This window comes from Centropristis striata, chromosome 4 (genome assembly GCF_030273125.1).
Source record: "Centropristis striata isolate RG_2023a ecotype Rhode Island chromosome 4, C.striata_1.0, whole genome shotgun sequence".
In the NCBI taxonomy this organism is placed as follows: domain Eukaryota; kingdom Metazoa; phylum Chordata; class Actinopteri; order Perciformes; family Serranidae; genus Centropristis; species Centropristis striata.
The window spans coordinates 30,203,261-30,223,832 of NC_081520.1; the positions used below are offsets into that span (position 1 = coordinate 30,203,261).

The 20,572-nt window shown below is 38.1% G+C and overlaps 1 protein-coding gene across 3 annotated transcripts in view; it reads left to right on the top strand.

Moving 5' to 3' along the window:
• The first annotated feature begins 1,834 nt into the window (after nucleotides 1-1,834).
• Nucleotides 1,835-20,572, top strand: part of LOC131969650 (clathrin heavy chain 1-like) — a 30,177-nt gene continuing 11,439 nt past the window's right edge. For 2 of the 3 annotated variants that reach the window (XM_059330757.1, XM_059330758.1), the window contains exons 1-23: nucleotides 1,835-2,189; nucleotides 4,174-4,381; nucleotides 8,037-8,305; nucleotides 9,301-9,462; nucleotides 9,636-9,749; nucleotides 10,007-10,180; nucleotides 12,570-12,767; nucleotides 13,059-13,259; nucleotides 13,856-14,008; nucleotides 14,193-14,315; nucleotides 14,625-14,762; nucleotides 15,077-15,241; nucleotides 15,352-15,532; nucleotides 15,627-15,790; nucleotides 16,440-16,565; nucleotides 16,762-16,904; nucleotides 17,002-17,236; nucleotides 17,457-17,579; nucleotides 17,793-17,938; nucleotides 18,688-18,871; nucleotides 19,070-19,262; nucleotides 19,999-20,156; nucleotides 20,289-20,453. In XM_059330757.1, the coding sequence (XP_059186740.1) occupies nucleotides 2,148-2,189; nucleotides 4,174-4,381; nucleotides 8,037-8,305; nucleotides 9,301-9,462; nucleotides 9,636-9,749; nucleotides 10,007-10,180; nucleotides 12,570-12,767; nucleotides 13,059-13,259; nucleotides 13,856-14,008; nucleotides 14,193-14,315; nucleotides 14,625-14,762; nucleotides 15,077-15,241; nucleotides 15,352-15,532; nucleotides 15,627-15,790; nucleotides 16,440-16,565; nucleotides 16,762-16,904; nucleotides 17,002-17,236; nucleotides 17,457-17,579; nucleotides 17,793-17,938; nucleotides 18,688-18,871; nucleotides 19,070-19,262; nucleotides 19,999-20,156; nucleotides 20,289-20,453 (3,765 nt within the window). In that variant the 5' untranslated portion in view covers nucleotides 1,835-2,147. Of the gene's footprint in view, nucleotides 2,190-4,173; nucleotides 4,382-4,688; nucleotides 4,824-8,036; nucleotides 8,306-9,300; nucleotides 9,463-9,635; nucleotides 9,750-10,006; nucleotides 10,181-12,569; nucleotides 12,768-13,058; nucleotides 13,260-13,855; nucleotides 14,009-14,192; nucleotides 14,316-14,624; nucleotides 14,763-15,076; nucleotides 15,242-15,351; nucleotides 15,533-15,626; nucleotides 15,791-16,439; nucleotides 16,566-16,761; nucleotides 16,905-17,001; nucleotides 17,237-17,456; nucleotides 17,580-17,792; nucleotides 17,939-18,687; nucleotides 18,872-19,069; nucleotides 19,263-19,998; nucleotides 20,157-20,288; nucleotides 20,454-20,572 lie in introns of those variants that run through there. The other variant, XM_059330759.1, reaches the window with a different exon arrangement.

Genomic DNA, 20,572 nt, shown 5'->3' on the forward strand with positions numbered 1-20,572 from the left:
ATTGTTTTCTTCAATTAATTTAATGCCTGGTACAACTAAAGGTACATTTGTTTGGTCAAATATAATGGTAACAACAAAAATAGCTTATAAGAGTTTAATTTAAGAGCTGATATCTAGAAATCTAGAATATCAAGAAAACCATGGAAAATGTCTAGATATCGGCTCTGAAATTAAACTCTCATGAGCTGTTTTTGTTGTCATCATTATATTTGTCCAAACAAATATACCTTTAGTTGTACCAGGCATTACAATGAACAAATGCAATGGATAAAATAAGGGTGGTCTAATCATTTTTCCATGACTGCATGTTGCATTAATTTTGTGCAGGCTATATGTTGTGAGGGTTGTTTGCAGTCAGACTTGGACCACAGTCCTTTTAAACAGTTCAGTTACTTTTTTATAATGAAGACAAGATAAACATTCGTCCCTGCAATCTGTGAATGTCCTGTATATAGGCTGATACCAAAGTTCAAAATAAATTCACCCTGAGAGGTAAGATAAATACCTTTTACACAATATGGCAGCCATTTATGGACTATTATACTAAATATAATCCCATGAAAAATTAACAACTGTAAATTTTAGAAAACTTGACATCCTCCAAGTTATATTTTTACTATTTTAATCTATCTCTTTTATTTGTAAACCTTATTATTGTTTGTATATTTGATTTGACTCCACCGAGGTTTTTTTTGTTTGTTTTTAAAAAAAAAAAATGTATTGCTTTTATTTTTCTACTACCATTCTGTTCTTTCGTGTTGATTTCAAGCATAAATGAACATGTACCTTCTTTATTTTTGTATGTGAACAAAAGAAAAAAAACAATAAAGAGAAGATTAAAAAACAACAACAATATGTTGTCATGTAATTAGTAAATGTAGTGTAACATGTTTTTTTTGTATTTGTTGACAATTAAGGAACATTACAATCATGAGGTCAGACAAAAAGGGATTACAAGAAACAAACGTCACAAAACAAAGAACTAATCAGGAAAAATAGTCGTAGGAAATAAAATAAATAAAAATAATAATAAAAAAAAAAAAAGAGGTACATACATTGGTCACGCAGAGAATATGAAGTACATAAAGTCTGTGCATTCACTGATAATGATTTTTAAAAATCATATAGTTATTAGAAATTAAGGTTATACATTCACCAGGCTGTCATAATATTGAAGAAATAGTTCATTTTTTGTCTTTTACAATTCACAGAGACTTAAGGAGGTAGTTGAATTCAAGTAGAAACACCTTTGGCTTAGCTTTTAGAAATCTGTGTTTGTGTATAAAGAACTTACAAGAGAGAATTAGGAAATTGGTTACAAATTCAACAGATTTGTTACAATGAGTAAAATAACAAAGAACATCTTTTTTGGTCAACGGTATGAGACACTAAGAAAGTTAGATAAATTATTTCACAAGTCCATCCAAAATATCCTGCACTACATTACATTCACAAAATGCATGAGCAATAGATTCCTCCACATCACAGAAGACACATTTACTATCCATATCCATTAATTTTGATAGCATTGCATTGCAAGGGTAGATTTTGTGTAAAATGTTAAAGTGTATTTCTTTAATCTAATTAGAGATGCAAAATGTATAAGGCAGTAACCATGCTTTCTTCCAGTCAACAATGTAGTGTAACGTTAGATTACTATTTTATAACGGATCTGACGTACATCGGCGGTTTATGAGCTGTTTTCAAGGGAATAGACTACAATATGTGAAACTGTATTTTAAAAAAGCACAAAAATTGTAATAATTGTTTGAACTGGGTAAAAAACTTATAATGTGTGATATGTGGCCAGTGTTCTTCCAGAGCTCCTGGATGCTTCCGGACGGGGAGGAAGCTCTCAGCCGTTTCCGCCGCCATTGCGGATTTTAGACAGAAGATCAGCCACTGCTATCCATCGATGCAGTGCAGAAAACATACACAGAAGGGGGACATATTTAACATTTTTACTGCCACCAGATTCCGGAAACACGATTAACAACACCGCATATTACCTTTAATCGTGTTTTTTTTAGTTTTCACTGACTGGCTCCGACCTACACGTACAGTGAGGAGGTCGTAGCTAGCGGTAGCTAGTAGCTAGCTAGCTGTAAGGATTCAGGACTCCGGAGAAGCTGCAGGAAACCATCACCATGGCTCAGATACTACCTATCCGCTTCCAGGAGCACCTGCAGGTACGTGAGCAAAGCCGGTAGCTATATGAACTAGCAACATTCTCGTTATTTGTTGAATTACCCCCGCTGAACAAGCGTTTGACAGCTTGCTAGCTAAGCTAAACGTCAATACCCGCAGCAAATGAATGACCTCCCCTCCCCCGTTTAGGCTAAGCTAACAGCTAGCTCTCCAGGCCATAGAGATATATACTCAAGGCTAGCAGCTCATTCATTGCACTGATGCTGTTAGCTGTCAACGACCAACAGGGAGGATTTAGTTAACATTTAACACCATTCATGACCTTCAGTGACACGTTTGTGCATTACTGACCTATGCATTGCTACATTTAGGTTAGCAAATAGCTATTACTATTTTTTAAAATATTTTTGTTGTATTTTTTGTATTTATATCAAACAGCAATATAATGCACAGTTACAAAGAAGAAGAAACGAGTTACGGAAAGATAAACAATGCAAAAAATAAAATGGAAGTAAATTAAAAAAAAGAAGATTAATTAAATGGAAAAGAATGAAACAAGCATATAAATAATAAAATAAACCGACGCAAGAATACATGTTAAATACATTAAACGCAGTGCATATGTTGGCAGTCTTCACAGCTTTTTTGTTTTATAGACAGGAGAAAGTTGGGATATACTATTCAAACTCTGACTTCAACAAAAATAAATTTGTTTTTTTACTTGAAAACTTACATTTGTGTATGTGGTATTTGGTAAAAAGAAAAACATTTTTTAAAGAAAATATGCATCAGTAAGTAAAACCAGTGAAAATATTTGTGTTAACAAACGAGGCAATGTCCTTCCAGAGTTTGTATGTAAATTCACAAGACTAAAATAAATGTGAGATAGTTTCAGTGTGCAAATAGCTATTACTATAGCTAGCTATCCGTTATAATATGTGTGTCGTGATGATGTTGGAGTCACGTCATCCATCGTTTGTTAATCGTAGCTGTGTGTTTAGTCTTCGAGCTGGCTTGCATCAGAGTGTATCGCTTGGGTATAATGTTATTATCACACAGACCCTGTGATGTTGATGATGTGCTGAAGCTCGCTAGGAGCTGTGAAGCCGTGGTCAGCTGCACAGTGCAAGGTTGTGTCACGACAGGCGATTTATACAGCTGAAGGGAGACTCTCAGGTTATTCTCTGGATGTTTCCACCTGTGTGTGTTGCCTCCACATTCAGCTGTTGGAGGTGAACGAGGTGGTCCACCCCTACTGTCAGTAATGACATCTTTTTTTTTTCTCTCCATCACACATGTACAGTGTAATTTTATGAAATACCTGTAAACGGATTAGTCAGTTCAAAGTCGAGCCCAGCTTCTACATTTCGGCTTCTGACTGTATGGGATTACAAGATGTGCTTATTTTTCTCACTAAAACCTCAAGTTCAATATTCAAAGTAGAGGGCAATTATATACTATAACCATGCACCTTGGATTACCCTCTGTCATGGGACTGTGTAATCTCAGTTAATAGTTTATTATATTGATATTTTTATATTGAGAGAGTTGTTTCTGTTATTTAGTCTACGCTCACAAAATACAAAATTATAGAAACACCTGTCCTTTTAGCTAGGTGATTCCAATAAGCTGGTAAATGATTATTTGTTAGATAGGCCACATAACGGTTATTACCCTTGAAGGATTGCACTGTATAAATGTAACAAAGTGTGTTATAATGATTATAACATCAATGCCCCTGTGAATCTCAAAGACCAAAATAAATTTGAAGGAATCCTAGTAATAATTAGAATTAATTTAACATTTTTATGTTTTATTTTTATATGTGTTATTCAAAAGGTATATGGTATAAGGTATATGGTGTCCCCTGGTTACTTGCAGTTCTACATGTCTGGGACCTTTACATAAAAGACCACAATATGAATAAGTATTGTACTTTATTGTATTATACTTGAGATTTTTTTTTGTAGTAAACTGTTGTGGCCATTGGCTGCTATTAAAACAAGTTATGCATTCATATCTCAGCTCCAGAACCTGGGAATCAACCCAGCCAACATTGGATTCAGCACTCTAACCATGGAGTCCGACAAGTTCATCTGTATAAGAGAGAAAGTGGGTGAGCAGGCCCAGGTTGTCATCATCGATATGGCTGACCCCAACAATCCCATCCGCAGGCCCATCTCAGCAGACAGCGCCATCATGAACCCTGCCAGCAAAGTTATTGCCCTTAAAGGTAAGCTGTAGCTGAAATGCATATCTATCACTGTTAGCAGTTAGCCTTATGTGCCACCTAGAGAGGAGTGTGCTAGTTTCTGGAAGTTTATAGACTAAAAAGTAAACTGTTAAAGTTTGGCCGGTCAAATACCTTGTTATGGTGCATTTCTAATACATTGGGTCATTTGTGTAAATTTTGTTTGTGTTGTCAATCAGTTATGTAGCTGTCACAGTCTGCTTTTCATTTTGATGTTCATATGTAGACCACCCCATTTATGTTTGTCAAAAAAGGTTGAGTAACTAAAGTCAAGTTTAACAAATTTAAATGTACAAATTTATATTTTAGTAAAGCAGCCGTAGTCTTAGTGTTAGTAAAATGTCATGCTGTCATGAATGCTTTGTCTATTTTGCTTGTTTTTGCTCTTTTTTCATTTCCTACTGCTTTCTTATGTTTGCAGACGGTGAGTTGAATTTTACATATCATGAGTTGTCAAAAGTGTAATCCTGTTTGCACTGTCTTGAAATGTTTGCACAGTTGGTCATTTTAATGAATGCTTGGATTTATAATAAATACACAAGCAAGCATAGCAAAATTAAGAGGGCAGCTCAAAAGACTGTATCTTCTTTTTTCCTTTGTTCTCGTGTGTGTGTGTGTTGTCCCATTTGCTGTACATATATTTTATATTACAGCTGACCATTTTCTGAAACGTATTTAGAATGATAACACTGACTTGGAGGAGAAAACCTCCCAGAAGTCAACTAGTCAAACAAATGGCTGAGGTCAAACATAGGCGGTGTGAAAAGCATGAAAAGGCGTAAATCTGGCCGTCTCTTTATAAACAAAAAAACATTCAGTAATACATTTCCTGTGCTACTTTTAAGCTGTCTATTACAATCTGAATGCACCCACATAAAATAATACACATCTCTGCCAGAAATTGTCTTTTAAGGAAAAAAAATCCTATAAATGAAGATAAAAAACCCTGGCATCCCCTCGAAAATTGGTTTAATGTTCAGAAATGTTACAAAGGATTATGTGCCTTGGAAAATGGTTGGTAGTAATGTATACTAAGTATGTATGTAGTAAAAGGGCTAAAACATGCAGAAAAAATGCTATGGTGATTTATACAATGGGGAAAACCAAGCAAGCAGTGACATTTAGGTTAGTCTTGAATAAATAGTAGGTCATTATGTATTGGCTGTGTTGTGGTCATGTTCTTATGAAGTTGGCCAAGTGCATGGTGAGCACAAAAGCAAAACTAGCTGTTCTTATTAGAATTGTATGCCACTGGCCTGTGATGTTGTTATCAAGTATATTCCTTATATTTTTATAGTGTCAGTGAGCATTGGACAGTACATTCCTACAATTTTCTCGATAATTGACCTTGGGCTTTGTTGTGATATTTAGGTTGTATTTACTAAATTTCCATTGGGTTACTTTCTGCTATGTTGAATAGAAAATGTCCTACTTTGGCGCCCCCAGTGGTAAAATCAAAGACGAGACTGTGGCAATTAGAAAAGCACAGTTGGCTTGTCTGGTTCTTTTCCAGCTTCCAATAAGAGATGAAGAAGAAGGAAGCCTGGGTGTGAGCGGGCAAGATAGTGAGACTGAGCGGAAACTGACCTTTATTTTATTCTGTTTGTATGTTAATTCTGTGGTTTAGCATCATCATGTATGCTACGAGAGTTGCAGTGTCAGGATTTTGAGAATGATCATGGATTAACCTGCAACACCTGTCTCATAGATCAAATAAATGTGTAGAGACAATCTTGACTTGTCAGCCCCAGAACAAAGCAGAGATTAAAGCCACATGTGGTGCTTTCTATCAGTTACTTTCCGCCTTTTGGCCTGTGTTTGGATCATACACTGTATGTGGTTTGGTTGATACTGCTATCTGGCCTTGCTGACTTGTTTTTAGTGTGTAATTTGTGCTGTAGAGACTGATTGCCAATTTACTTACTTGTCATTGTATTTTAAGAAGGCCGTGTGTTTATTGCTGTACTGTTCACAATCACAGAACTACCAAAGCATTTGTTCAGAAATGTCACTGTACTCATTGTCACTCATATGCAGAATTAACATTTGATGGGTTTAGTTTTAGTTGAGGCTTGCTTGGGCCTGATAGAATGTAAAATATAAGTCTTTGGCCCAAAATGTTGGCGTGTCTTTACTCCAGTGAAACTATTTAAAAAATAGAATGGGTGTGAGTGCATCCGTCCAGCAACCTCTCCATCATCGCATCTGTTTGTGTGCTTTGTGGTCTTCTTTTGCTAATCTGCATTCAGACCCAACCCAAATTCCAACATCCCTCATTTAAGGATTACATTTCGATGTGAATTCCTTAAGAGCTGTAACAACATGCCTGGAGTTTTTTTTTCTCTAGTAGGTGGTGGGAGAGGAGGGCTGGACACAGGCCTAATTTTGACTTGCACTGGGCATCATTTTTTTCAGGACTTTATTTCATAATGAATCTGGATTTGGTGAAAAAGATCAGTAGAGAATTGGATGATTGTACCATAACAACGGAAAGCCATTCTGGATCCAGTTGATAAGCACGGAAAGTGTAGTAGTAGTAGTAGTAGTAGTAATATTATGTGTGATCTGGATTGAGCGTCCAGTGAGCCTATAGAGCTAAAATAGCACTGCAATATTGATGCAGGCATCTATTTACAAATGCCATTGGGATGATGAAATTAGATCCAGGAAGTTCTTTGAGTAATAGAGCAACAAGTTTACCGCACATCGTTTTCTATCCTAAAAGACCAGATTTTGTAATATAATTACACCAACATCATTACATCAACAAAATTTTTTTAGAATCCATTGTAACAAGGTCAAGAGTAGTGATACCCATTTGACACTGCAAATGGATCTTGTATAGGGTCAACACACTGGCCACATTGAAATTAATGAGGGGAATGCATTTTCTTTGATGCAGTGCTGCCAATTTCAATCCAAATACAGTTCAGTCTGTTTGAATTTTAAGTAAAGTCTGTTGTAGAGCTGCAAAGATTAATCACTTAATTGATCAGTTGGCATCAATAAATAAATCACCAACTATTATAATTGTTCCAGCAGATTCCAGCCTCTTAAATGTGAATAATTTCTAGCTTTGTTACTCCTCTATGAAACACTGATTGACATTTTTCACCATTTTATGACATTTTATAGACCAAACAACTAATCGATAATAGAATAATTAACAGATTCATTGACAATAAAAACAATTGTTAGTTGCAGCCGTAATCTCTTTAACAGACGAGTTTTCAGTTCACATTATCACAAGAGGTTTGCATATTTGGCTCAACTGAATGGGTTTCATTTGACATTTTTATGCATCAGACCTAACTGAATGCAGATCCAACAGTGGTTGCTCTTTTGTTGGTCTTGCCTCTTGTTTTGACTCTGGTACTGGCTTTATGTATGGTCCTTTGGTGTTACTTAAACCAAACCCTTATTGCCAACATTTCTCCAGCAATTGGAAGTTGGTATGCCCAAACTGTATGTTTACTCCCGAAGTCTCCTGTGGTTTGTGTGTGGTAGCTTTAGTCACTAATCTGATTTTGCTTCTTTCTGTTTTTTTACACTATTATTATTATTAGACTGTTTTTGGGGGGGATTCCAGTATCCATCTGCATCACTGTATGTAACCTTTAGCTCTGAATATTTTCAGCGGCAAAGACCCTGCAGATCTTCAACATTGAGATGAAGAGCAAGATGAAGGCTCACACGATGACAGATGACGTGACCTTCTGGAAATGGATCTCCCTCAACACCGTTGCCCTGGTCACAGACAATGCAGTCTACCATTGGAGCATGGAGGGCGATTCTCAGCCAATCAAAGTGTTCGACCGTCACTCCAGCCTGGCAGGCTGCCAGATCATCAACTACCGCACTGACGCCAAACAGAAGTGGTTGCTGCTTATTGGCATTTCAGCACAGGTTATTATTTTCACAAAATATTATCAAATTATTGTTTTGGAGACAGCAGTGCTACAGTTTAATTATACAGGTCCATCTCAATTCATTAGAATATCATGGAAAGTCCATTTCCAGTAGTCAAACAGCCCCAACCAAGTATTGAGTCATATAGATGGACATACTTTTCAGAGGCCAATATTTTTTAATTAAACATACTTTTTAAAATTGGTCTTTTGTAATATTATTTTTTTTTTGAGACAGTGAATTTGAGGTCTTCGTTTTTTCACCTTTTTGAATTGAATTACTGACAAACTTTTCTATGATATTCTAATTTATTGAGATGCACCTGTTTACTATATGGGCATACTTATAGTAATCTGGTAATTTCTTCAATCCTTCACTCATGGGCATTTTTACAAAACTAAAAATAACAGTGTTATTCAGCCACCAAAAAGTATTGTTTGCATTTGAAATATTTTATTTTCCCCAAAAAATGAATAATGAAATAATTCAACTCCATTTAGTCAGTGTTCCTACAGTGTTGCGTAAACGGAGCGAATATTGTTGAAACTTTGATTTTGGGAACTAACTTCTCTTTGGGTCTTCTGCAGTCTATTTATTGGATAGATTGAATAGGTGTTGATTTGTCAGTCCATAGGATGCTCAGTTAATATTCATTAATCCTATTCCACTACTGCTAACCTAAGACTCTCCTAGTTTAATTGTAAAGTTTTAAGAATAGCATTGCTAAAGCAGCACCTCTGTTATGTCCAGTGTATTTAGGCATTATTTCACCGTTATTACCTTCATACACTATTACATCTAGTATTTGTAAAGACTTTTCTGAAACCTCAAATAATGACAGAGCTTTCAGAACTAATGAACAGCAGACTTTATCTTGGATTTCAAGGGTTTAAGTAATACTGGAAGCAGAGGTGTTAAAGAATCAATAAAACAAACCAACTATAAATCACAGATGCCTTTGCCCTAACCTGAGGGATTTTTCTCCCCTTCAGCAAAACCGTGTAGTCGGAGCCATGCAGCTGTACTCTGTGGACAGAAAGGTGTCTCAGCCCATCGAGGGGCACGCCGCTGGCTTTGCACAGTTCAAGATGGAGGGCAACACTGAAGAGTCCACCCTTTTCTGCTTTGCTGTGCGAGGACAGGCAGGAGGAAAGGTAAGATTTATTCCCAATGTACGCTGTCAACTGCAAAAATTAAGCAATCAGGATAGACTCATTTGAAAAGTGGAAATCAATAAGCATTTGAAAGCATGCAGAATCCCAGTCAAATTTACTGTGTTGCTAGAGGCTCTTGTATCCTGACTCTGCCTCTGTTCTTTTGCTTTTAGCTGCATATTATTGAAGTTGGGACTCCACCAACTGGGAACCAGCCGTTTCCAAAGAAAGCTGTGGACGTTTTCTTTCCTCCAGAAGCCCAGAATGACTTTCCTGTTGCCATGCAGGTACAAAAACTACTGCTACTAACTGCTCCCACACTCTGGTGGAAAAAAACACTCTCCACTGATTCACCACTGCATTTAAAATTAAGAAATGGGGTATTTCAGGGTATATAAGGGGTATTATCAGAAACAGGACTTGCTATTGTGAGGCAATACTTAATTAGCTTTGGGTTCAATGTCTTTTTGAGGCATATTCTGATACCAATCTTTTTGTTTATCATTCACATTTTGTAACCAGATTTCTTTTTCTGTACATCTAGATCAGTTCTAAGCAAGATGTAGTCTTTCTCATCACCAAATATGGCTACATCCACCTGTATGACCTGGAGACTGGCACTTGTATCTACATGAACAGGATCAGCGGGGAAACCATTTTTGTCACCGCCCCCCATGAGCCTACCGCAGGCATCATTGGAGTCAACAGGAAAGGACAGGTACTTAACGACCTGCCCTGACATCTGTGATGACACTCGGCTCCCAATGTTCCTTTACTATTCGTGTAGGCACATTCTTAAAGACACAACAGCAGACATAGCATAGGTAGGGTTCATGTTAAGATCTTACTGGATCACAAACAGTCTATACATGCATGTTAGTCAGCAAAAGTATGGAATAATGACTATAACAATATGAGGTTGACAAAATAAGTTCTCCATAGTTGGGCTCTTGGATTAAACATACATTTTAATTGTTAAATGTTAAAAGTAAGCAGTGTTTGAGAGACGCAATGCAAATGCCCTTTGAGATCAGACAATCAAAAGCCATTATGTTTTGCAGATTGGTTTTTGGATTGACTGGTGAAATGACTTCAGCGAATGCAGAACTCTGCATTTGGGAATTGAATCAGCTGCTTAGAGGCAGAATGAGTAAGATTTGTCCATTTCTATTTGTAAACACAACTTTCACAAGTTGGCGTAATGACACCAAAAGTGCTTGCCCCCTGGCCACGGTGGGAACCAACCCGGTTCACTCTCGTTTTTGAACAAGCTTTGTCTGCTTACTGTTTCGCCTTGCTATATTTGCTTTTTTTCCGCACTGTGTCCCCCATTTTAGTAGCTTCCTCTTGAATGTATACCTACAAATTTGACATCTGGTTGCTACATTTCTATAGAGTCCAGCCCCACACTGCAGAAGACTACAAACCCAATGGCCCAAAGGCTATGCCCAGAAATGAACGCACCAAAATTAAAAGAAAAGAAAAGAGAAAATACAGGCAGAGTCTGTGCCGATACAGATACCACAACACACTTCTAGTGGATCATAAGTAATGAATGAGATTATTTTTGTATGAGTCAATACTTTTTTTTTTTTAATCCTTCCTCCTTATTTTGCCTTTAGTAATTGTCCATAGAATAGCCAGGCTTATTGAAAATGTTTCCCTTTAGGTTTCTTACAAGTTTATATTTAAAATATGATATATCGACGATATGATTATTATTATTATTATTCTTATGCACATTGGCTGTGCAAATAATGTTTTAGAAGGCTTGAAATAGAGGATAAATGCAACCATTTTAAACCTCATGAATGTCTTACAATACATATTGTTACAAGGAGAAAAAAAAAGAATTTAGAATATTTTCCCCAAAAAATGGACATAGGCACACATGCATATATGAAATTACATGTTTATTTCCAAATTTGTGACAGTTTGAGACTCAGTATGTGTGTATGCACATCAGATTCTTGCCTATGTTGGCCTGTGAGTGCCGACATTTGTTGGTGATTCACTCTCCCTGTGGTTTGTCAGCCCTTTTGTCTATCAGTGTGGGTCCTTGGGCGTTGTCACATGACCTTGACGGAGGGAATCTCTGAAAATAACAAGCTGTAGCAGAATCTTCGGTGTCAGGCAGCATGTGACATAAACAGCAGGAGGGCTAAGCTCGGCCAAGCAGACTACACAATCTAATCCTGTTTTTGCACTTGGCTCTGACCTGCAGGTCTACTGTGTACAGCTCAGTGTATTGCGCACACGCACACATGCACACAAGATGTAACACAATCCCTCTCCGTAATTTAGGAATGTGACAAGTGCACGTCTTAGGATTTAATTCACTTAAGTCTACTTTAACTTCTGTTGATGTGTACAAATATGTGCCAGCATTCCACTGTAAATAAGAGTGCACTGTTTATAAAGGCAGGTATCAAATTGTCGCAAATAATTAATAGTAATTCCATTCACTTTGCATGGAGTAGCATCTGTGGTGCTTGTGTGGGTGTATAAGGATATAAGAATCATTACTTTTATATATTCATATCTCTACATACAGGTGCATCTCAAAGTATATTATATTTATTTATATTTAGAAAATCATAGAAAAGTTTGTCAGTAATTCAATTCAAAAAGGTGGAATAACACATTGTATAGATCCATTAAACACAGAATGAAACATTTCATGTCTTAATTTATTTGATTTATTCAAACTATAATGATTATGGCTTACATTTAATGAAGACCTAAAATTCAGTGTCTCAAAACAAATGTAATATTACAAAAGACCAATTTTAAAAAGTATGTTTAATATGAAAATGTTGGCCTCTGAAAAGTATGTCCATCTATATGACTGGTTGGAGCTAATTTATTGAGATGCAATATTGCTTTAGGAAATGACTAACTAACTATATATATATATATATATATATATATATATATATATATATATATATATATATATATATATATATATATATATATATATAAAATTAGGAATGAGGAAACAAACACCTAATATGTAACGTGCCTCGTAACTGCATTGCTTTAAATCCCATCCATTAAGTAGCTGTTGTGTACAGATAATAAAGCATGTAAATGTGCTTTTCCAGGTGTTGTCGGTGTGCGTGGAGGAGGAAAACATCATTCCCTACATCACCAATGTGCTCCAGAATGCAGACCTGGCTCTCCGCATGGCTGTCCGCAACAACCTTGCTGGTGCTGAGGAGCTGTTTGCCCGCAAGTTCAACACCCTGTTTGCAGCGGGGAATTACTCAGAAGCTGCCAAGGTGGCGGCCAACGCACCCAAGGTACTGCCAGTGTGTCACTGTGCACGGAGAGCAAGGTCAAACAGTGTGAAATTATTTACAGTTTGACTAAGACAAGCTCAGACTGTTAAGACTAAGCAGATCTCTGTAGCTAAGTGTGACAATAAACTGTTTTATGTAGATAGGTTAGATTTGCATGCCAAAATGGTTTAACAGTAGTTAGATGGATTACCTTAGGATGCAGTCTTTCAATGTTCACTGCAGGCAAAGCTCAAAGGTGGCTTTTCTCACATCAAATCTTCCACTGTCACTTAATCACTTCTTCTTTTCCAGGGTATCTTGCGGACCCCGGACACCATCCGTCGGTTCCAGAGTGTTCCGGCCCAACCAGGCCAGACATCCCCCTTGCTCCAATACTTTGGCATCTTGCTGGATCAAGGCCAACTTAATAAGTTTGAGTCTCTGGAGCTGTGCAGGCCTGTCCTCCAACAGGGTCGCAAGCAGCTTCTAGAGAAATGGTTGAAAGAAGACAAGGTGTGTGTTCAGTGGGTGGATTAATAGAAGAAAATATGTATCCTATCTTGTCCTGAAAATGTTTAGGAACACATCAGCTCTTTGGAAAATGGTCACCAGAGAGCTTGAGTGCTGGCCTGACTAACTCTAAGCACGCACAGCATTAAAAATGTATCGCAAAGCAAGAGATCTATTATTTGGGGGGAAGAAACACAGTTTGTCTGGCCCAAACTTAAGAGCACATTTTAGCTTAGAGTAATAGTCAGTCAGATGGCTCCTCCACTTCTACACATACCATTATCCTGCTGGTTTCAATTATGTGTGGGTTTTTTTGAGCATTGAATCATCTGTGTTTTTGAAGAACTAAGCATTTTTGTTAGATAGTTTGACTCCAAATTTGAAAACCAGTATAGTGCTTTCATTTAATGTGACTATATCCTAAATTCCTTGCATTTTAAACACAGTGCTGAGGCCAGAGGATTACACATAAATGCCAGTTTGGTCATTTTGTTTGCATGAAATAGGTGTTAGTGCATCTGTGCTGTTTCCCTTGATACTGATTCCTGTTTTGGACTTTCTCTCTTCTAAACCATGGATCTCTGTGTGTGTGTTTACAGCTGGAGTGCTCTGAGGAGCTTGGAGACCTGGTGAAGTCTGTAGACCCTACTCTTGCCCTCAGTGTCTACCTCAGAGCCAACGTCCCCAACAAGGTCATTCAGTGCTTTGCAGAGACCGGACAGTTCCAGAAGATTGTCCTTTATGCCAAGAAGGTTTGTGGCCGATTTTGTTATTTCAAGTTTATCTTGTTTATTATCAGACAATTGTGGTATGGAGAGGGGAGAGAGAGTGATCCCTCAAAAGACTTTCTCTGTCATGTTGTCTTACATTTTTTACATGGTTCCATTACAGTTGTAAGGCTATATGCTTAAAGGTCTGTCCCTCCCATGTCTGTAGGTGGGCTACACTCCAGACTGGATCTTCTTGCTCAGGAACGTAATGCGTATCAGCCCAGAGCAGGGTCTTCAGTTCTCCCAGATGCTGGTTCAGGATGAAGAGCCACTTGCTGACATTACACAGGTAAAAAATACATTGTTACCTTATTATATCACCGTATTAATACAAGTACCTAGATGTCAGATTGACAAAAATATGAAATGGGTTTCATTATGTTGGGAGGTTTTCACCAAGATGTTTGCAGAGCTCATTGTAGTAGATCTTAGGGAGCTCTTCTCAAGAAATTTGCAGATTCAGAAGCAGAACTGTACCCCAAAACCTAGACAATTCATTTTAGGAAGCTGTTATTCATTGAAAAAGAAATCCAAACATGCAGTGTTGTTGAGAAGGTTTGACAGTTCCCATTCATGTTTCTCTCTTTTGTGTTTCCAGATCGTTGATGTGTTCATGGAGTACAACCTGATACAGCAGTGCACATCCTTCCTACTAGATGCCCTGAAGAATAACCGACCCATGGAGGGGCCGCTGCAGACACGTCTGCTGGAAATGAATTTGGTGCACGCACCACAGGTACATGAATTAGCTAATGAAGTCTAAAAGCCAAAATAAACACAATTCTCATGTTGTTCAGTTGCAAATTCATGATTGTACGTTTTATATAGCTTTAATAATTTGCATTCAGCATTTATCCAGATCAGGCTTTTTTTTTTTAAATAATGCTTTTAGAAAATAACCCTTGAGGTTTCTTTCTTCTTTAAGAAGTCTCTTTTTTTAAATTTCCTTTTACTAAAAATCTTACTTCCTGTTGGCGATTAGCAAAGTTTCCTGTTAACAAAGCTTCCAACAATGTTGAAATGTCTTTGTCCCTGTGTCGTGTCTTGCAGGTTGCAGACGCCATCCTGGGCAACCAGATGTTCACTCACTATGATCGAGCTCATGTGGCACAGCTGTGTGAAAAGGCCGGTCTCCTGCAGAGGGCGCTGGAGCATTATACTGACCTGTACGATATTAAGCGCGCCGTGGTGCACACACACCTTCTCAATCCAGAGGTACAACACAGATCAAGGAGCACCAGAAACATATTAACACCAACAAAAACATCAGTGTAATACTGTTTTCTATATTTGTATTGCTGATGGCTTTCTGTTTGTCTCTGCAGTGGTTGGTGAATTTCTTTGGCTCCTTGTCAGTGGAGGACTCTCTGGAGTGTCTGAGGGCCATGCTGTCTGCAAACATCCGCCAGAACCTGCAGATCTGTGTCCAGGTTGCTTCCAAATACCATGAGCAGCTCACTACGCAGTCCCTCACTGAACTCTTTGAGTCGTTCAAGAGCTTTGAAGGTAAGCTGGGAATACTTTCCAAGCATGTTGCATGTTTAAAAAGACGGTTGCATTTATTTCTGTTGCTGGTTTTGACTTTTCTTTTGTCTTTCAGGTTTGTTCTATTTCTTGGGTTCCATTGTGAACTTCAGCCAGGATCCAGAGGTCCACTTTAAATATATCCAGGCCGCCTGCAAGACAGGCCAGATCAAAGAGGTGGAGAGAATCTGCAGAGAGAGTAACTGCTACGACCCTGAACGTGTGAAGAACTTCCTTAAGGTCAGAAACATGCAGATGCAGTCTAAACATTTCATTATAAACCTAACCTTTCTGCCACTTAGTTATCCAGACTGTTATTGTTATTATTCAACAAAGCTGGTTTTTATTAGCCAACACAAAAATTTTAAAGTCCACGTATTATAAAAGATTTCCATCAATACACAGAGAAATACTCACAGCCCATATTCAGAAACTTTTTCTTTAAATGAGCCATCGTGATTTCTGTAAGGTTGTGATGTCACAACAAGGTTAAGGTAAAACTTTAATGTCCCAGGACAGTGGCCAGATATTTATACTGCTGCACTGCTGCCACTGGCTCCCCTTTAATCAACTATACTATACGTAGGTAGAAAGTGCAGCTACAGTGCCGTAACAGTCATTCCCTGGTTGCAATGACAGTACAGAGATGCCAGCTGAAGAAGACCCAGAAATACTGACCAATCAGAGCAGACTGGGCTTTGTTTTAGCGGCTGTCTCTTTAGCCCCCGTCTCAAAAAAGTGTTTCAGACTCAGGGGGAATACAGGTCTATTCAGACGGACAGAATGAGAATAATGAAATGTTTTTTGAATATTAAAGCATGTGAACATCTTCTACTGGAAGCAGGAACCAGAATTAATATTATGTCCTCTTTAACATGCATCTCTACAGGAAGCCAAGCTGACTGACCAGCTGCCGTTGATCATTGTGTGTGACCGCTTTGATTTTGTCCACGATCTGGTTCTGTACCTGTACCGCAACAGCCTGCAGAAATACATTGAGATCTATGTGCAGAAGGTACAGTACTACTCCTTTGTTTTGTAAAAAAATATATTGTTGATTTCTTTAAAATCCAGAATGGTAAATAAGGTCACATTTAACTGAAAATAATTCTGCTTAGCCATGTGTGCATCTTGGCTTGCGTCTGACTGAAAACTGCATCTGTATTGTTTTCCTTCCTCTCGCCTCATGCCTATACGATCATTTTTTCCAGGTTAACCCGAGCCGTCTGCCGGTGGTCATTGGAGGGTTACTGGATGTTGACTGTGCTGAGGATGTGATTAAGAACCTGATTATGGTGGTCAGAGGGCAGTTCTCTACAGATGAACTGGTGGCTGAAGTGGAGAAAAGAAATCGGTAAGAAGAGATGAACTAATTGAGTTATGAGTCAGCCATTTTTCTCTTCTCACTTTGCTAGAGTACTGTCAAATCCTGACTTTGTGTCTTTCTCCAGACTGAAGCTGCTGCTGCCTTGGTTAGAGGCTCGTATTCATGAAGGTTGTGAGGAACCTGCTACCCACAATGCCCTGGCCAAGATCTACATCGACAGCAACAACAATCCTGAGCGCTTCCTGAGGGAGAACCCGTATTACGACAGCCGTGTGGTGGGCAAGTACTGCGAGAAGAGAGACCCACACCTGGCCTGTGTGGCCTATGAGAGAGGGCAGTGTGACCAGGAACTTATTCATGTGAGTTTAAACTGAAAACTTACTTTCATGAAGGGTCTTTTTGAGAGTTTTGACCACTTTGCTGTAAATGATGTGCAAATTCATATAATCTGAGGTTAGATATTATTCACTGCTTTCTATTATTAATGATTTGAGTTGTTCCAATGTGCATACATTACTTTCATGACATTTTTGAACTGCTGTTGCCTCTCATGTTAACTCTTTTGTTATTGTGCTTCAGGTGTGCAATGAGAACTCACTGTTCAAGAGTTTGTCCCGCTACCTTGTACGTCGCAAGAACCCCGAGCTGTGGGCGAGCGTGCTGCTGGAGACCAACAACTACAGAAGACCACTCATTGACCAGGTCCGACTCCCTTGGCGTGTCTGATACTAAACTATTAATATACTTAATACAAAAAAATGCTACCATTACCTTAATTTGGCTTTCATATCTGTCCTGTCCTGTCATTTTGGATTAATTTAACAATTTGCTACTAGTACTGTTATATGCTATATTGTATGTATACTTAAATTATCAGCTGAAGTGCATCAAGTCTGTCGTCCCTCTCTCCTGCAGGTTGTCCAGACAGCCCTGTCTGAGACCCAGGATCCTGAAGAGGTGTCCGTCACAGTCAAGGCCTTCATGACCGCTGACCTGCCCAATGAGCTTATTGAGCTTCTGGAGAAGATCGTCCTGGATAACTCTGTCTTTAGCGAGCACAGGTGGGTTGATGTTACCTCTATTACTATATATACCTGTAGGGCTGGGCGATATGGACCAAAAATCATATCCCAATATTTTCAGGATGAATATCAATATACGATATATATCCTGATATTTTTATTGCAAAGTGAGAGTAAATGTTCAGTCAAAGTCAAATATGACATGTCACAAGTAGTTTTATTGAAACCATTTAAGTGAACATAAATACTGTATAACAGGAAAACCTTTTTTTAAAATCAAAGCTCCATAAATTGCACATTTAACAAAAAAAAAAATCTTAAATAAAAATAGCCTATGAAATAAAATAGGCCAATCTTTTTCTGAAATAAATATATTTATATGAGAAAAGAATAACGAATATGACAAAAGAACTAAATATGACAAACCCTACTAAGGGCAGCATTTATATATAAAGCAAGAAAATATTAACTATAATGAGATATGTAATATGGTCTAATTCCATATCACATTTAAAAATATATCTATATATTTTTTATATCGACGTATATCGCCCAGCCCTAATACCTATACCTACATTCTTTGTGATTTTGATTCTGAAACATGCAGCTGAAATCTCCAAAAAATCTAAGATATTTTTAAGGCAGTAAGTCTTTTGAGCCTAAATTTCCTTTTTGAAGAAACATCTTGAATTCTGATCATATTCAAAAACGTTCAAAAAGGAATTTTGCTTTTCTTTTTTACCACATTGAAATTAAGCAAGATTGTATTTTGTTTATTTTCTCTCCAGAAACCTCCAGAATCTCCTCATCCTGACAGCCATTAAAGCTGATCGGACCCGTGTTATGGAGTATATCAACCGTCTGGACAACTACGATGCCCCAGACATTGCAAACATCGCCATCAGCAATGAATTGTTTGAGGAGGCCTTTGCTATTTTTAGAAAATTTGATGTCAACACCTCTGCTGTACAGGTCAGTGGATTACTGCTCAACTGTTAAAAAAGTCAAGATATCAACCTAAAAGCTTTTATTCTGGTTGTGTACAGTTTTAAGACAGGCATGTTGTTCAGGAATCACTTAACTTGATGTTAACCCTTATTATCATGGCGACCAGCATTGTGTTTTTGAGCTTTATGTGACCCGATTTGAACGATGTCTCATTGTGTTCAGGTTCTGATTGAGCACATCGGTAACTTGGACAGAGCTTATGAGTTTGCTGAGCGCTGCAATGAGCCACCGGTGTGGAGTCAGCTGGCAAAGGCCCAGCTTCAGAAGGGTCTGGTCAAAGAAGCTATTGACTCTTACATCAAGGCTGATGACCCCTCTGCTTACATGGAGGTGGGACAAGCTGCAGCCCAGAGCGGTAAGAGGAACTTTGTCCGTCATATTAGCTCATTTGATGCTTTTATAGATGACTAATGTGTTTGATAAATATACAGTAGGGATGGGACTAATTCATTGATGATCGATTAATGGTCGTTAAGAATTTGGTCGATCATATGGAATTTTTAATCGATTTGTGTATTTTTTTAAATTTTATCTTTGACTGCGTATCAGTATCACTGAAACACGCTGAGCGTTCAGTTCTGCGGCCAAACGTGAATAAGCCAATGAGCTGAGAATTGAGTTGGATAAAGCTACAGTTTGCAAACTGAAAGTTGCAATAACAATTATAAAACACACAGAAATACAAGAGGATTAATTTGAGCAAAACTAGCTTACTGTATCAAACCTTGCTAGCATAAATAGTTTAATTTTATCCAAAATTTATTTAAACACAAAACCCATTTAAATATGAAGATTACTGTGAAAACTAACTTCATGAATCTTAACGATAGACAGGAAGTCTCTTTTCTTCCTTTCAAAATAAAAATATTGTCCGTTATCAAAACAGGCTTTTGCATAGTACTGTGTATTTATATCATTTATTTTGCGCATGTATGCCTGTTTTTTTACATACTGGAGTTTGAATAAAAAAAATGGTGATTGAGTCAACGTTATAGATGCTCGAGTTAGCGTGTTTTTTCCAAACGCCCATCTCTAATATACAGTAGACTGATTGCCTCAGGAAAGTCATCAGAGTTGATTTTTGTGTGCAGGAAACTGGGAGGACCTGGTGAAGTTTCTGCAGATGGCCCGTAAGAAGGCGCGTGAGTCGTATGTTGAAACAGAGTTGATCTTTGCCCTGGCTAAAACCAACCGCCTGGCTGAGCTGGAGGAGTTTATCAACGGACCCAATAATGCTCACATTCAGCAAGTAGGTCCTGGGAAGCATACAGACATACAAACAAACACACACACACACACACACACACACTGACACTGCTTTTACCACTTTCTTTCACCTGTTTGATACTTTGCTGACTATGCTCTTCTTATTTCCTTTCAGGTGGGTGACCGCTGCTATGACGACAAGATGTACGAGGCAGCAAAACTGCTTTACAACAACGTGTCCAACTTTGGCCGTCTGGCCTCCACTCTGGTCCACCTGGGAGAGTACCAGGCCGCCGTGGACGGAGCTCGCAAGGCAAACAGCACCCGCACCTGGAAGGAGGTGAGGAAAGACTCTACAGTTTAATTTTTAACCAGTATTGATGTCATGAACGAAAACTTTGAAGTATGTTTATCAACGTCTTGTTTCCACATGGTGAAGATAACACAATGTCGCGCATC